Source organism: Ixodes scapularis, unplaced genomic scaffold (genome assembly GCF_016920785.2).
Source record: "Ixodes scapularis isolate PalLabHiFi unplaced genomic scaffold, ASM1692078v2 PGA_scaffold2__306_contigs__length_199485367, whole genome shotgun sequence".
NCBI classification, from domain to species: domain Eukaryota; kingdom Metazoa; phylum Arthropoda; class Arachnida; order Ixodida; family Ixodidae; genus Ixodes; species Ixodes scapularis.
Window position 1 is genome coordinate 7,878,065 of NW_024609857.1, and position 17,881 is coordinate 7,895,945.

The following is a 17,881-nucleotide window of genomic DNA, read 5'->3' on the forward strand; positions in this document are numbered from 1 at the left end:
TCTGATATTTAAAAATTTCGGAAAGCGCTGGCCACCTTTTGTCGCTTATTACCAACTTTTTAAATTGTTATTCATAGTTTTGTTCCCTTTATTATTTCACAAAAAAACATAATCATGTTTGCCCCTCGTCGCAGATAAGCCATAGTTCTGCAGTGTGTCGTTGGTTTTCTTTTGGTATTTGTATAATGTTACCATTGAAGTGCAACAATTGAACTTTGTGATTATATGTACTGCTTTTTTTGTGTGCCGCGGCTTTCATTTCTTTTCTTTTTATTTCCGTTTTCTGTGTATCACGACTGTCAACGTGTTCTTTTTGTATGAATTCCCCCCTATGTAATGCCCGAAAGGGCCCTGAGGGTAAATGAATAAATAAATAAATAAACAATGGGCCCTACCTGTACAAGGACTGTATGGCCCCCTTATGTAAAGTCCCACGTGGGTATTTAAGAAATTAATAAATGAAATGAATGAAATGAAACATAGAATCGTTACAGCTTCGGCAGTTTATTTTTTATTACGGAAGTTCATTTTCTTATTCAGTAAAATATTTCAGTGCGAACTCGCGTCCGGACAAGGCGCTAAGACGTCTTGACTCCGGGATTGCCTAACACAAGCGGTTGGAACTTCCAGTTATCCACGCTCTAAAAGCAAATAAAAAGAAACGCGAGCATTCATGACCGACCCAAACAGTCTTGCCGTAGTCTCTGTTGATTTATGTGATCACATTGATTAACGGTTCGGGTTACATTTGGCTTAAATTACAACGAAAAGTGGGACGAAACAAGTTATTCATAAGTGCACAAGAGCTTCTTATTTAAACCTGCTATTTCCCAAAGCAGGAAATTTCTCCCGCACAAAGAAAGCGAGGTAATACTAAAAAGTGCAGAAACCAAAATACAACAGCCGTTTTTGCGAGCCATCTACGGGACGCGTAGATTGATGCGTAAAACCGGGGGCACACTGCGTATACATCGCACAAAAGAGAGTCCGCATACAGATTCGAATGTGAGTCACCACGAGATCTAAGCTTCAAATGCCGCATGACAATGAGTTCGAGGAGAAAACTTGGCACGCGGCATTCGAACCGCGGACATTGCGAAGACTTGTGTTTGCAGACTGTCTTTTGTATGATGGTATGAGCAATATGACCACTGACCCGGCTTTAAAGGCGGATGGTTCTTAAGTTCCCTCGGGTGACTCTAAAATATATTATGAGTATTATACTTCTCAATAATTGGGCACTGAGCGCGACAACGTCACACAGACATTTCTTTAATCCTGCGCGCCCCAGTTGCGATCAATTTATCCATCTGCCGCCGAGGGCGAGCTGCGCCATCTATGCAGTGAGCGGAAAAACAGTTCCGAGCAAAGGGAGTAACCGCTATTTCTAAAATCCCTCAACCATTATTGTTACACCAACACGGCATCGCGGTAAAACGAATCAATATTTTTTTTTTTTTTATGTGCATATGATAGCATAAGATCCTACCGTGCAAAAGCTTGTTCCAAACACGGAAACGAAATTTTAGCTATTATTTCTTTGTCTATCCAGAAACCATACGTTGCGTCACCACCTTAGAAACATCAGGCTTCCGCTCGCAAACGTACGGAAACTAATTTTAAAACGATTTCTCAAAACCACCTCGTAGTTGGGAGAACGATGTAGCTATGATGTTGAATGCCTCCCGCTCCACTCACGGAAGTACAGCGCAAATCTTTTCGCGGTGAGCTTCGCTTCTGTTTCTCAGTATAAACGGCTCTGCATCACTGTGGGCATTGCACGTGCAACCCAGGCGGTTATGTTTTAATTTATATAGTGCATAAAAGCTTGGCATTGCACGTGCTTGCACCAGCAGAAGGGTTGAAATATCCTCATTCTGGGTTGTGAAAAAATTCCACCAGGCGGCGATACCCAAACTTAAAGGAGCGGTGCAACGACATTCAATTGCAATGTTTTTCACTTTACACGAGCTTACTGGCACTAGTGGGACTCAAGGATACTCGCACGCAACGCCACTGGCCAAGGAACTCCTTTGTTGCGGTGTAATTTCAAGGACAAAATCGATCATTTTCATTCAATCTCTCCTTTGCAAAATTTGATGACGTAACGTGGGGATTGAAGTACTCCCAAGTGACGATATTTGAATGCGGTTCATAGATTGGACCCGAGCATTGCGTGGGCACTTGATTTGTGCTCGTAATAATTACTAGCTCGAGAAGCATTCGGGTAGTGGCACGTGTCCAATCGCTGCAACGACGACAGTGAGCCGAGCCATAACAACGTCTGGAACTCAGCGCGTGTCCTGTGCTTTGCCAACCCCAGCGCGTGGCTATGATCAACATTGACGGCATATAATCGGCTCCAGATCACGTGGCCGCTTGTCCTGGCTGCGAGTTGAGGGGGTGGACGCTGCTCGTTTTTCTTTAATTTTTTTATGACTTCTATTGCATGGGGTGAAAAATGAACGCCGCGTGTTTCATAGGTCATTAACGTCAGGGATCCGTTTTAAGGGGTATTTGCGCCAATTACAAAAATTGTTGCATCGCCCCTTTAACGCCGCGAATAGACAACTCGGACTTGAAGGGAACCGCGAAGCTTAGTAAAGAAATCCACAGTGCTTCCGCAACGTGGATTCCACACCATCAAGATCGTCGTTCTTAACAGATGATAGCTAGGGCTAAAGAGCTGGTTCGACGGTATTCATAATCAGATTTGTTTAAAATAACTGTGAAAATATGGGAGTATTCTGGAGCAAACGCGTTACAGAGGAAAATACAGTTATTTAAAGAGCGATTTTTATTATAGCTTTTCTCAATTTTATTCAAATCTATTTTCTTGAGTGTCATTTATTGCAACTGGACTAATTGTCATAAATATAAAAAAAATTGACTAATGTTTTAATAGACAACGACACTTACGCCATCTTTTGCTTATGTGGGAAACATATCTTCCCAATGAAGTTCCCGAAATCGCCATGTGTGCGGTAGAGGTTACAGGGGTGCCACCCCCGTCTCCCCGGCGGACGCGCCGCGTTCAACTACCGAATTTGAAATTCACCTAGGTCAGGACGCGCTACCTGAAAGGCCCGCTGAAGCATGGTTGTATAAAAACAATATTAATTGTACCGCAAAACCCTGCAAACTAATGATTTTAAAAACATAACGCGCCCCTCTTTTTGTACTAAACTCCAATAAATTTCATACAAAAAGAGTCTTTTCCGTTTGTTTTTACGCAAAAACAGGCTTTCAAAAAGCCTGTTTTTACGCGAAAACAGGCTTTCAAAAAGCTAGAGGTGACCACAGTACAGACAAACGATAAAGAGTGGCGCTGTTGTCGCATTTAGCTCGGTCTCGGTGGACGCCAGCGGCCCAGGTTTCGACGGCGAGTTTCCCAACTGAGTGTTTTAGTAACGTTGCTAACCACCAACTCAGTCAACTCAAGAATGCACTTTTAAGGTTTAGGTTTATTATGGTGGGCTAGAAGGAATGGGGGTGAAGGTTGCTTGCTACTCCCAGTGGCCGGAAGCGGTCCCACGCTTCATGCTTCGTGCGTCACTATCACCACGGTACCATCTGTAAGCTGGCAGCAGCGCCGTAACGACAAAGACCAGGTAATTTATCGGAAATCGGATTCTAAATGAAAGGGAGCAGGCAACAAATAAAAATTTATTATGGGTCGTGTTCCCATTAACGGCTGATCAATACATTTACGGAGTGGGATAGAGTGCTCAATCTGCCCATTTATGCTAGCACTTTCTTTTATTCTAGCCCTGGAATGCAAGGTGGCGCTGCTTCAAGCATACTGGTAATGTTGCGCTTTGTAGGCAACTGAAAGACCTCCCCTACCGCTCTCATTCCCTCCAACCGACCATTTAAAAATTATTAGCTTAGGATTGTCTACAGTGCAGGTCTACAGTGCAGGCTACAGGATGGGTGCGTGAATTTAGCACTTTGTTTACACCATAACTCACGTATTACACGTTTACGTGTCCGGCCTCAGGGCGCAGCCATCTTGCTGAGTTGGGGTGCGCTGGGACGCGTCATAATTCGATTACGAAGCATTGCTAAGGCGTCGTAATCGGATAATGGCCGCGCCCAAGCGCACCCCAACGAGGAAGATGGCGGCGCCCTGAGACAGTCTCCATGCATACAGGTTCGAACACAAGTGAATGCGATATCCGTGCTTCGAATGCCGCATGGCAATGGGATCAGAAAAAAAAACTTGGCGCGTGGCATTCGAACCACCGATATTGAGGAAACTCGCGTTTGCAAACTGTATTTTGCATGGTGTTTGAACAGTCTGAGCCTGGCTTAAAGGGGTACTCCGGAAATTTGCTTAGCTACCCTAACTAACTATACTTTCGGAATCACCGGTCTTTACCCTTTCCGATGTGTGTTATTTAGTATCGCGAAATTCAAAATAGTTATCGTGAAATCGGCAAGGAAAAATGAGGCCAAAACCAAGATTCAAATATACCCGCGTTTTTCAGTAACATGACGTCAGGGGAAGGCAAGCTTGCAGATTGAGCGGGCAGTCTGAAAATTAAATATGCCAAGCATTTGTCTCGTGCAGCTGCGCAGGTGCCGGAGCGAGCTTCCAAGGCATTTATTTGACACCATGAGACTGTTTGGAATCAGTTGGGAACAAAGTCTACAGTCCAAAGAGTGAACCCCTGCCTGCTGCTGGCGTCACTTTTTCATTGTCGCCAGTAGAGACTTTCACTTTGAAAAACATGGTGAAGACAAAAGTTGTAAATTCAATGACTTCGCAAAAAAAAATTATTTGGGCCCAATATTTAAGTCATTGATTCAGTGATGTTTGTTGGTGCGTTTAGCAAATTTTCAGGCAAATCGTGCAATATGAAGAAAACGCCGGCGTACCCCTTTAATCCATAAAGTCCCTTGATAAAATGCACGCTTACAAGTACCGCCAACCATTGTTGTGGAAACGTGCAAGACACGTGCCGCGAGAGGGTGCGCGTCCAAGGGCTGCTCGTTTCAGTACTGCGCCGCCATTTGCTTCCAAGGGCCGCTCGAGACACGGGACGGGCCTCGTGCACTGGCGTGTTTGACGCTACTTGAAAGACAAACGCAAACACATCGAGGGGCTTTATTTAGTCATAGCACCAACACTACGCCTTTAAGGGTGTTGCGTAACACCCTAATGCCGGAGTCCCACTAATGCGGCAAACAGGAACAGCCGACACTGACAAGCCTCAAGCACGTGGAGAATGCACATAAAGGTACCTATTGCAGTCTTGCAGCCTCAGAATGCTCATGAAATAAGCACAAATGACTGATATTCAGCGTCTATTCTTTTCTTTAATTTGTAATGTGACTTCGTCTAGGAATTCTAACATCACTAATCTGCAGCGTTTTTAGATGAAACGCTATTATCTGTGACACTTAGTCATTTTTCAACAATCATAAAATTGTAGAGATAAATAGAGCACCCTTTCAGCCGGGTGCCTTGAAAGAGTCTGCTATAGCCTGTTTTATCATAAATAAAAGTGGAGTCCAAGGCTACGAAACAAAAAAGCATTCTACAGGGATGTGCCATTAGACCACTTCTATTCAACATGGCAATGGCAGTTCTTCCTGATTCACTTTCTCAACTGCCTTCCCTACTCAAATTTTCATCTATGCCAATGACGTCGCCATGTGGTGTGTGGGCCTGACCCGACGTGCAAAGAAGGTTCGCAATCGGCTCCAAGTGACCCTCAATGCTGAAGCGACGCTTGGACTGAGCCTTTCGCCTGAAAAGACATCGACGCTGCTCCATCGTCCCTGCAGGGGACGTGCTCCTGAAAAACCACTTGCTGGCATTCAGGCAAAAAGAGTCAGAACACACAGATACCTCGAACTACTCGTGAATGACCGCGCAACTTGGAGACCGGAAGTTCGAAAGGTTCTCTCAAAGTGGTGTAGCCTTCTGATGCCCGCGGGGACATCCCTGGGGAACATTACAGCAAGCAATCCTCCGACTGTATCGAGGATTAATCCAATCCCGGCTTTATTACTCATGCCATTCTTCAGCAAAGCTCCAGCTGAACAAAAAGCTATTAAAACATTTCATCGAGTGGCGTTGAGGATATGCGTCGGGTTGTCGACATACGCCGGATACAACACCATGCTCGTTGCAGCCGTGGAGTGGCCTATTCTTCTTCGAACCGATGATGCTTTGGTAAAGTGGTAATTTGATCTCGTTGGTAAAACTTCAAGATTAAACAGCGCACATAACGTCGGAGGAAGATAACTGTCTTTTTCTCTTCCTCCGACGTTGCGCTGTTTAATCTTACCAGTGATACTAGTTTACTTCAAGTGCATTGCGCCAGGTGCACTTACTACATCTAATTTACATAACATCTAATTTACTTTGTACTTTACTTCAAATACACTTTAGATGTACTTTATCCAACACTGATTAGATGCTGAATTAGAGAGCACATAGCCATATGTGCTCTCGAATTCAGCACGGCTGTAAAAAGACAAAACAGAAGACGAGGAACCGCAAGCTCGAGCACGGCTTCTGCTCTGTGCACAGCTGGAAGCGATCCATCGAAGCCAACCGAAAGGAGCGGTCGTCCGAGGAGAACGCTGCCCTCGAGTCGACCTAACAGCTGCGTGATGACGTCGCCGCCGCCGTCCAAGAAGGTGGTCATCAAGGCGTCCGATATACCCGAGCATATGCAGCAGGAGGCCATCAACGTGGCTATATCCGCCCTGGAAAAGCACAAGATCCTGAGGGACGTGGCAGCCTTCATCAAGACTGAGTTTGACCGCAAGTACAGCCCCACGTGGCACTGCGTAGTAGGACGCTCGTTCGGTTCCTACGTGACCTACGAGACCAGGCGCTTCACCTACTTCTACGTCGGGCCGGCCGCTGTGCTCCTCTTCAAGGCCGGATAGCCGCGGACAAGGTGCGCCCGTAAAAACGCCGCTCGGCCTCGCCTGGGCCAGTGCCAAACAATGTACGGATGTTGTGGTGTGCCTACTTGGGAGCAAGAAACCTGTTCTTTCAATAAAGAGTCTCAGTTTTGACAGCCACCTGTGTTTGTTGAACCACGGCCGGGCTAGAATGAAAAGGCGCGGTTGAACCATGGGATTGTCTTTTTTATTATTCAGCGGACCACCTGGTATTGAGGCTTTTGCGCGTTTCTTACATGGATGAGATGGTAAAGCGTTCGAGGTATTCGTGTCAGACCGTCCAGCTTGTCTTCGAAAAGTGTTAGCTTTAAGAGCACATAACGGCACATGAGCCCCCCCCCCCCCCTCCCCCAACCCTCGCACACGCACACTTCTCGGTGTTTCTCACATAGTGAATACTCATAAAAACTTTGAACTGGAGAACAAACCAACAAGGAGTAACACAAGAGGTGGCGTAAAGTTGATGTTTAGGACGGTTTTACTCATCGCCGTTCTACTTCCGCTAAGCCGTTTGCAGCCATGCTGGCGGTGTCGTGTAAACAGGGTCCTTCTCCAGATATTTTATTCGTAAAGGCGCCCCCTTCCCCTCCCAAATTTCCCTCTTCCTCACCACTGCCACATGACCTCGCACCCTAATTTCCCATACACTTACAACGCCAGTTAGTAGGAAACTGTATGGCGTCAAGTTCTTTCATCCTGTATAGGTGGCGAAATGTGCATTAGGTCAATGTGTGATTCGAATTATTTAATTTAGGCGCAATTTTATTTTTTACTCTCCGATTGGTCAAGAAATAGGACAGAATACTCAACAAGTGCTCAAAAGTTTATTGGCACTACTAAAGGGACTTCTTTCTTTCTAAAATGACAACCGCCCTCTACCGACGAAGATGATGCTGGAAGCCGCCCGCCATAGGAAAGCCTCCACCTGTAGCATAATGGTAGCCTGAAAGCGACGAACTCAGGGGAGACCCATGGAAGGGATGATGAGAACCCAGCAATCCTGAACCGTATGAAAACGCGCCATGAGACGACAGACCGTTTCCGTACCCGAAGTTACCGTGAGATAAGGAACCTCCGTACCCAAGGCCACCATGAGACAACGCGCCTCCGTACCCAAATCCGCCATGATGCAGAGCAGCGCCTCCGTACCCAAATCCGCCATTATGCAGAGCAGCGCCTCCGTACCCGAAGCCATTGTGCATTAATCCCCCCGAACCATAGAGACCGCCGGAACCATAAAGAAGATGGTCGTGATTCAGAAGTCCCCCTCCGTACCCCAAGCCGTGATGTACTAACCCTGATCCGTATCCTAGGTGGCCATGGTGCAGGCCACCTGATAGCAGCGGCCCGCCAATGTGCGATGGGAACGTGCCAGAGCCAAATGCTAAGTGATCATGTTCTAGGCCTCCATATCCAAACCCGCCGTACCCTCCGCCTAACCCAAGGCCGGAATTTAGGCCAAACGAACTTCCGTACAAGCCCTGCCCACCATGAAGGTTGTCCAAGTAGTGGATCGACGTGCAGTGTTTAAGCTTCCTTATCACGCTCTGCAGATGCGTTTCCGGATATTGAACCGCGACTCCGCCAAGTCCTGTGCCGTAGCCGAAGCCACCTTCATGCAGCATCGAGAGACCATGACCGCCTTGCTGCCACGGATAAGAAGATTGGATGTAGTTCGTGTGAAACGAAGGGCCTCCGGTGGCGTACGAGTGGGATTGCAAACCGCCACCGAAAAACCCAGGATGCAGCCCTCCACCATACATGCCGTTCAGACCATGACCGCTGTGGTACACAGAAGATATTGCAGCGTGGGCAGCCGACTCGTGGAGTAGTCGCTGGTGCGCCGTGTTGGCCGCTTCCTGGGCTCTTTGGGCGTAGGTCTGGTGTGACATCGCCTTGTGTAAAAGTTGCTTGTGGTAAAGGGATGCCTGAAGCTGAGCATTATGGGCCGCGTCCGCCTCGGCCAGGGCTTGCGATGCTAACTGGGTATGAACCTGCGCAGCGTTGGATAGGTGCTGGTGTTCCGCGGCAGCTTGGTGCAGGTTTCCGCTTGAGTAGGAGACATGATGAGTCAGCGAAGAGAGACCACCTGACAGAGGGCCTTGCATCAAGTCTCCGTATGCTCCACCGTGAAAGTTCCCGGTTGAATAGCCCGATATGTGGTGCCCCAAGCCGCCGAAGCCGCCGCCTCCCAGTAGCAGGTGACCCGTGGCCGTCATCGGGGCGTGGAAGCCGTTCATGCCGCCTAGGTATCCACCGTGCAGACCTCCGGAGCTGAAAGACGTGTGGTGGCCCAGAGGAGAGTGGAAGCCTGAGTAGCCGCCAAAGAGTCCGCTGCCGTGCAGGCCCCCCGTAGAAAAAGACGTTTGGTGGAGGCCTCCGCCGAAGAGGTTGGAAGAGGAGCCCAGCATGCTTGAAAGGTGGCCGGAGTGGCCGTGGTATCCCCCCGATGACAGGAACGGGGACGCGTGCACAGTACCCGTGTAACCTCCTGGCGAGAGAGCAGAAGACGAGGAGTATACTTTCTCGCTCTTTTTGGTCTTCACGTGGGTGATTTGGTGGCCCCCGCCGAAACCGCCACCATTTCCAGGGAAGAACAAACCTGCGCCGATCTGCCGGGCGCGTCTGGGGGCTCCCTGGGCTGCATGGCCGCTTAGCAGGAATCCGCACAGGAGAGGTGCGGCTAGAAACAGCGCCCGCAGCATTTTGAACGCAAGCTGAAAGAAAAAGCGTTCTGGTAGTTTATATGCTGCAAACGTCATTATGATGTGTAACATTTAAAACGATGCCACGTGTGTGCTTGTAAACAGACTCGGTAAACGATATATATAAAGGTAATTAAAACTCACAGCAGTGGGCCCGATTCGGAATAAACAACATGTTTACGTTTCATCCAGGGATGATTACATATGAAGCGCAGGCAGACGCCGTCAAACTTATCAACCCTTGCCAAGATGGACACCGTCAAAGTCACTGGCAGGAGGAGAAAGGGCAGGGCGTATCTTTCGGATGTCCTACATTCCAGCATATGCACTCGTTGCCTTGTAGCGTGCTATAGCTGCGCGTGCATGGCTGAAGCTCACGACATGTCGAAGCGTTATCGAGCTCGCGCTGGAGGCCGGACAACGGAAAGAATATCCTGTCGCTTTCATCCATCATCCTGCGTGTTCTTTGCCCAAGGGATTGCGAGCAAGGCACGTTCTATGCGCACGGACTCTCAACATGGAGCGTGCCAGATGCTCTTTGACGGAACGGTCTCTGAGGCGCGAAATTCTAGCTGATATAATCACTCCATTAAACAATACTATAGAAAATTTCTCCGCAGCGTTGTGACACGACAGTCGACAGAGCTCGAGGGCAATGCTCCAGATGCGGGAGCATCGGGGCAGCTGAGGGCATATACATTCCTGGGCTATGAGCTGGCGCCTACGTTCTTCACTGCGGTCTACAACAGATACGGCTCTAGTCTACATTAAAACCAACTGCACGAGTCTGAGCATTTTGACGCGGAGAAATAAAGAGACTCACTTTCAGAAGCGATTCAGGCCACGTCTGAAGACCGGAGATTGGCTTGCGCCTTTTAAAGCCACATGGTTCCCGCTCAATTTCGGCACGTCACGCTGTGGATGTTCATCCGGCACTGCGGTGGGCCGTCAAGCGTTTCGGCCGCTGATGTATGATGACCAGACCGATCACGGCAACCGACCCGCCAGACAGCTGTACCTGACACGACTGCTCTGCTTTGGCCAAGGCAATTAGCAGCCCCATTCTAAGGTAGCACGCAGGTACGCTACTGGCTTCTTGCAAGACGACAGCCTATTCCGAGACTGAACGTGGGAGGCGTGATGAACAGTTCACGAGAATATTTAATTAGGAACACGACAGTGACGGCGGAACGTACACTTGTAGAAAGTGCGAGGTTGTGAACTCTGGAAGCAACTGTTTGTCGTGGGAGTTGCAGTGACGGCCGAGTTCTCTCAGTGTCCAAGGGATGATTTCTAGGTGATGACGAGCAACATTTCTCACTCGCTTTGACATGTAGTATACTTCTAGACCAACGATCCAGACTACTTTATTTGACCGGAATAATTTGTACCCAGTAAAGAAATCGAGGAACACGCTCGCTATGTCGCGAGAGTCGAGCACGGGATGTATCCCGGAGCGCCACACCTCAAATTCCTTTGTTAAATTGTCGTTCGAAAAATTTCCGACAGAAGAAATCTGCAAGTACGAGACTCTTACATGTGGACGTCACGATACACACATCACTGGCCTCTACTTGGATTGCTTGACCACCATGTACCCCACCCACGGGCCCAGGCCACCAGTCAAGCTCAAAACATGCAAAATTAATGTCTCGCGCCAGCTCACTGCTGTATTAGCGAAGTGCGTGACAAAAAGCGTCGTTGTGGTTGACCTTTTGCGATTAACCAAACAAACACTCACTATGACGTCTTGCGTGTAATAAATTCCACGTTTAGTAATCGAGTTTAGAGCAATGTCAGACTGTCTACCTTGACGGTGATAACTCCACGTTTCCACCGTGCTTTTTACACACCTCCAAAATTGTCGCTGGAAATTGATAAGTCTTGTCGAGACGTACAAAGAGTGAAACCAAAAAAGGAGCCACCGAAACATCCAGTCGCCAATATCATAGACCAAGCAGTGAGTGGATGATCGTCCAGTTCTTCGCATAAAACTTGGTATCAGGGCAAGGCTGTTATTGTGTTTTAGAACCAAAATGAACTATCTATAACAAGTATAGTAAAAAAAAAAAAAAACTATTTGGAACACGAACACCGAAGTATGTCGAAAGAGGAAATACGGGAGAAATACGACGGTTGCAGCTTTTATTTGTTGCATGGTAAATAGTGTGAGCAAGGCGCGTGAATATCGACAAAAAGCATTAAAATTATGTGTCCCTTGGCCTGATGACTAATGCAAAACGGAAACACAAACGCTTCCCGACTTCAGCTTACCAAGTTTTGCGTTATTTTATTGTGCAATGTCCCAACATTGCTTATTTCATCTCCTTCTTTTAAATTTATCTTAGTAACTAGAACAGCTCGTCCGAATTCCTATTTCTGTGACATTTCTTCCTTCTTGCCTAACGGGCTGCATTCCACCAAACTAGGCGCAGTTTTGATTAATTGGAAAAACTTTTTTATGACCCCAGTATAATGTCCAATCCATTGAAGCTGTCCCATCGCGAGTGCGGCGGCTAGAAAAGTGCATACTATCTAATTCGCGTGGTGGTGCCAGTCAGTAGCACAGAACACTGTGTGGTGCTTCGCAGGTGAAAGGTCGGCGGGCCAACACTACCCAGAGGACGAGGATTCCACGTCAAAATGTCCAACGAGACGAAATGTCCAGTATTGGACATTGCGTCTCGATGGACACTTAGTCTCGGTGGACATTTTGACGTGATTTGACATTAAGTCTCATTAAAAATTTTGATTCGTTGGACATTTTGACCCGATTTGACATTTCGACTCGGTGGACGTTGTGAACCGATGGACATTTTATTCCGTTGAACGTCTTGTATCGTTGACCCAGATTCTGACACTGAATGGTGCTGAGACGGACGTCTTATATTCAGAATACTTCACGCGCCCCGGGTTTTCGCTGAAAAGGTAGTAATATGTGTCCACTTGCGGAAATCTGACTAACTTTTATTTTGGAAAGAACAAAATATTTTCTATCCACTAAAATGTAACCCTAGCGGTTGGCAGAACGGACGCTATTCATCTTCATGTATTCGCGGGCTCTGTTCGCTACCATTTCAGCACTGAAAATTCCCGAGCACTGCTTAAAATGAATCGGATTACGCTATGTTCTGAAAACTTGGGTTCCTCACTTCAGCCGCTGAGTTATATCCTGGTAGGGTTGAGGCTCACCGTAATATGAAGCTTATCTTTGCAATGCTTAAAACAGGATCTCCTTCTTTAAGACCCTGCAAATCAGGTAACACGTGAGGCAGTATAATTAAATGTAATGAACGACAGCAAATGCAATAATACATTTTGTAATTAGGATAACGCGATTGAAGCAAAGACAAAATAGCGCTAACTGAAACTTTGAATAACCATTTGGTTCATGACCAAAAGAAATGAAAATCTCAAAAAGACACGACGGAAAAAAAAAAAAAGTTTTGTTCTACTTATTGCACGCGCATTAGCCATCACCTTAGTGTTTTAGTCGGCCACCCCAAATCTTTACCCCGGAGAGGGCGAGTACATGCAGTGTGTACGAAGAAATCCAGCATGCTTCAGATTCGGCATCGCATACTTTGTTCGCTGCCAACCTACCTTCCTTCCCTCGATAAACGGACAGATGATTGCACCGTCACGCACTGCTAGCGACATTAGTCAGAAGGCCTGGGACAGGGGTCACAGCATTTTGTGCCCTCCCGCAGTTTTTCGCGCGTTGCCATTCATACCTTGCAAGAGCTCTCATAATAAGTATTATTAAAGTAAACAGCACACCATACTGCCTGTATACACCGTGGAACGAATTAAAAATGAAAAATGTTTACAAATCTCTGTAACGCGAATTTAGAGCGCAGCTCTTGAGGAGGAGAGGAGGGTACGGAGTGGAGGGCATTCCCCCCTTCCTCCTCCGTACCCTCTTTTCCTCCTCCTCCTGCTCCCAGTTTCCTCGCTAAATTTAGCTGAAAAAATGTCGCCACGCGACCTGAACACCCTATTCAGTTTCCCTGCTAAACTTGGTGGGGAAAATGACGTCGCATGACTTGGTATCACGTCACTTAAGAACAAATTCAGTTTCTCCGCTAGATTTAGAGGGGAAATTGACGTCAAGTGACCTCAACACCAATTCAATGCCCCACTAAATTTAGTGGAAAATTGAATTGGTGTTGAGGTCACGTCAATTTTCCCGCTAAATTTAGCGCGGTTACGCCGACGCCGACACCGACGCCGCAGAACACGGAAACGGGCGCCTAAGAGCTGCGCTCTGAAATGACACGTGGTTCAAGACAAGTCTTTATTCCACGTATGCAAAAATAGTATTGCCTTTTCAAGCGCCGTTAGTCAGCTCGATGGGAGACTGGGAGCGCACCAATGCTGGTAACTCTGTCGATGTAATTCCGGACATCAACGAACGTGGCAGACCGTGCGCAAACCAGGTCGAATATTGTCGCACCAAGCGCCTGTTTTGTGTTAAGCAAGGTCACTGCCCTTGGAACTTTTGTTTCAATGGTGAAATCCTTGGAACAAAATTGTGCCTCCACTGACCTTGGCCGACGAAAGAGAAAACGAAAGAATTTAGCGCCTTTTGTGTTAAACTGGGCGCCCTAAGGCACTACAGAGGGACTGGTCAGTCATTCAACCAGGATTGAGCACTTTGACGTGGCCATTTCGTCTCGTTGGATATTTTGTCTTGTTGGACATTTTGACCTGATTGGACATTTAGTGTCGATGGACGTTTTGACACGGATGTCACCTGGCCTACTGGACATTTTGACTCGATGGACATTTCAACTCGTTGGACAGTTTGTCCAGAAACCGAAGACAAGGCCTGCAGATGACGTCATTGTGAGTAGGTTCCTGACTCGGCCGCCGTAAGCGGCATCAAGCATTCGAGCGTAGCCGCTTCGTGGGTTCTGCTTTCCTGCAATGCGTTCGTGTCACGTGGGAAGCGCACTAAACGGAGCTAAAAATGCTCAAACGGACTTCGCATTATGCGAAATGATTCCAAATCGTAATATATTACACGAAGTGATATTCGATAATTTCACATGTGGATATTTATTACAATGTTATCTTACGATGTTATGGGGCACAATCTTTTAGGTTTGGTTGTGCAAAAGAGGGAAAGCTATTTGTAGAGATAAATTAACGGTAAAAGTTTATCTACAAATCAGACTCAAATTTTTAGAGTCAATGCCAGTAGATTATAAACGGTTATTAAATTTGATTTAAATCAAATAGATTGACCCGATGTTCGAGTTAAACACTTATCGACGCGCAAAATTATAGTTCAAAAATTGCATTTCCCTTTTTACTCAACACGTTTTGCTTTAAAAAAATTTACATTTGCGATAATTTTTTTTTTTCGTGTTGTGAAACATGACCTTTACACGGATATTGCAAGGACAATGGAAACTGTAATTACTGCCATGCTTCTTGTGAATTTTGTAAATTAATATTATGTGTTCTTTAAGAAAATGAAACACAAAAAGAAAATGACAATCATGTAGGTTCTTGCCTTCTTTCCTGGTCCACAATTTCACTCGCTCTCCATCTGCTGCCTCTCCTCCATACCTCCTAGATAACAAGGCGGTATAGAGCCGAATGAAATGGCGTCATCGGAGAAGGCCAACGCTGAGCACCGATTGGACACGACGATGGCGTCAACGTTCGGCTCAAACTTGATTCGAAGCCGAGCGCTAACGCAGCACTCGCTTCCAATCTGTGTCCAGCGTTTGCCGTCTCTGGTGACGCAAAAATGTAAGCACTACAGTCTTGTTTTCTAGATAGTGTTGCTCTCTTCCCCTTGCACGACCAAGGTTTGCTGGAGCTGAGTTCTGCTGGCATAAAATAAATGCTGAAGACTGGAAGCCTGTGCACGACTGTTGCCGTCCTCTTTGTCTTTTGCTTTTTCTCCTTAGAGAGAAACTGAAACGATTCTCTAATTGAGGAAAAACACTTACATCGTCTTTATTTGGCCTTCAGGATCACAACTATCGAGATTATTTTTTTAACTTGGTGCATGGAGACTGCAGAAAAACATTTTCAAAGTACCGCTGAAGCCCCTCCTTCCGGGAGCATTACGTCATAAAAGGAACTTTCGAAATCTCCGCTCTCGCGCATCTTCAGCGCCTATGCACGCGCACTCTTGCTATTTTCAGAGAGGTCAGAGGACATCATGACAGATGTCAGTTTCGGGGAATATACCTGGCAAGCTTGCAATTGCTCGCGCTGCTTACACGAGTGACACGCACTTCGCGGTCGAAAGATCTGGGTATGCCGTAACGACTGCCTGGAGGTTTTCCGTTTGGTTTCATCTTCGGGGAAACTACATACAACATTCCGATTCACGGAATATAAATACTCTAAAATTCACCTCTAACTCGTTTTTTTTTTCTTTTTTAATCTGTTCAGTTTTTAAAGTATGCAGTGGTAAAACTGACAAGTGGTGATTTGGAGCAGCTCTTTTAGCAGAGAACAACACATTTTGGAACAGAGATTTCCACTTTTGGAGAGGAATATTTTGAGCTTTTATGCCAGAAAATTGTAAGCAATCTCTTTGAAAGTTTGCCTGTGGAAATAGCTGCAGTTGTTGGAGTGTTGGGAGACTATTTAAAGTGTCATACCTAGAGGGGACCTGGCCACTACAGATATTTATCTATTTATTGAAGAATCATTCACCAGTAATTTTGCAGGTGTCTTAATTAACCTATTAGGAGTATCGATGGCGTCTTCCGTCTGTGTTTGACGTAAAAAGAGGTTTTCGGCTACTTTGTAACGTTTGTATCACGGTGACATAATTGTTGCCAATTCGACATCAAACGGACACTTTTGTTTTGAATGTGTCTTACGCTGCCCTCGCTCGTATTCAACCTGCTAAAGTTCTTAGTGCAAGCTAAGCGGAGCACGTAGCTACTCTAACCGATCACAAGTAGCGCTAGCTATTCATTGCGATCGATGTCAGCACGGCTCGCACGAAAACCGATAGATCTTCATTAGGCCTGTGCAAATAATGTATTTCGGGTTCGAGGCAAATTCAAGGTGAATAAGGGCTTTGGCCAAATATTTTATAATCAAATATTGAATAGTTGCTGCGCCTTTCTCCACGCCTTTCATTACTGTTACACCATGCTTAAAGGCAAATTCAGCTGAACTCGCAAAGGTTGTTCCCAAGCTTCTATTTGCCCATCTACGAGATCTGTTCAATTTTATCTACATAAATTTAGAGACTGTGACTTCACAAAGTCTAATATTTACATTGGGATGGCAAGTAAATGACCGATATGACATAAAATTAAACCTACAAAGGAGCCCAACCACACCTAATTGAGGGGATTCATAAATCTTCTAGCTATATGAAAGATAATATTCAATTCTGAATTAATAAAAAAAATATTAATGAACACAGGTTGTTAGAACACTGCTGGCTAACATATACCCTCGCATAATAGCCTCAGTCATATTTTGAGGATTTTACTGCATTGTAAATATCAACAATCAGAACGTTTCCTTTTATTTTTTTATTTTAGAGCGCAGCTAGGCGCCCGTTTCCGGCTTGAGCGGCGTCGCCGTCATCGTCGCCGTAACCGCGCGGTACATTATGGGCAAATTTACCGCTAAATTTAGCGGAAAATTTTCCTGCTAAATTTAGCGGGAAAATTTTCCCGCTAAATTTAGGAAAACAATTGACTTGCTAAATTTAGTGAAAAAAATTCCCCGCTAAATTTAGCGCAAAAATTTCACCGCTATATTTAGCGGAAAATTTTTGCCCACTAAATTTAGCGAAAAAATTTCTCCGCCAAATTTAGCGGAAAATATTCCCCGCCATATTGAGCCCAAAATATTCCTCGCCAAATTTAGCGGAAAAAATTCCTCAGCTAAGTTTAGCGGAAAACTCCTCCCCTAAATTTATCAAAAAAAATTCCCCACCAAATTTAGCAAAAATATTTCCCGCTAAAATTAGTGGAAAAAATTTCCCCACCAAATTTACCAGAAAATTTTCCCCCCCAAATTTAGCAGAAAAAATTCCCCGCTAAATTTAGCGAAAAAATTTCCCCGTTAAATTCAGCGGGAAAAAATTTTCTCGCTAAATTTAGCGGAAAATAGGGAGTTTTCGTAGATCGTTTTCGCCGTCCCGCAAGGCCCTCCGCAACCCGCTACGATAGCGGGAACTCCACAGTCAAGGCTATCGGCGCGCAGGCGCAGTAGCAACTTCTTCGCTGCGTAACGCTTAGCGGAGGGGGCAA

At 46.1% G+C, this 17,881-nt stretch overlaps 2 protein-coding genes across 2 annotated transcripts; one reads left to right on the forward strand and one right to left on the reverse strand.

Annotated features, from left to right (window-relative positions):
- Window positions 1-6,549: 6,549 nt before the first annotated feature.
- On the forward strand, window positions 6,550-7,034 carry LOC8042166 (dynein light chain 1, cytoplasmic-like). The gene has a single exon (XM_040205336.3). The coding sequence runs from the start codon at window positions 6,628-6,630 to the stop codon at window positions 6,907-6,909; it is 282 nt and encodes a 93-aa protein (XP_040061270.1). The 5' UTR covers window positions 6,550-6,627; the 3' UTR covers window positions 6,910-7,034.
- A 768-nt stretch (window positions 7,035-7,802) lies between these two features.
- LOC8042165 (glycine-rich cell wall structural protein 1.8-like) lies at window positions 7,803-9,435 on the reverse strand. The gene has a single exon (XM_002415284.4). The coding sequence runs from the start codon at window positions 9,336-9,338 to the stop codon at window positions 7,803-7,805; it is 1,536 nt and encodes a 511-aa protein (XP_002415329.4). The 5' UTR covers window positions 9,339-9,435.
- Between the last annotated feature and the right edge of the window lie 8,446 nt (window positions 9,436-17,881).

Coding starts and splice junctions, on each gene's coding strand:
- LOC8042166 (XM_040205336.3), top strand. CDS start 6,628: ATGACGTCGCCGCCGCCGTCCAAGAAGGTGGTCATCAAGGCGTCCGAT.
- LOC8042165 (XM_002415284.4), bottom strand. CDS start 9,338: ATGCTGGGCTCCTCTTCCAACCTCTTCGGCGGAGGCCTCCACCAAACG.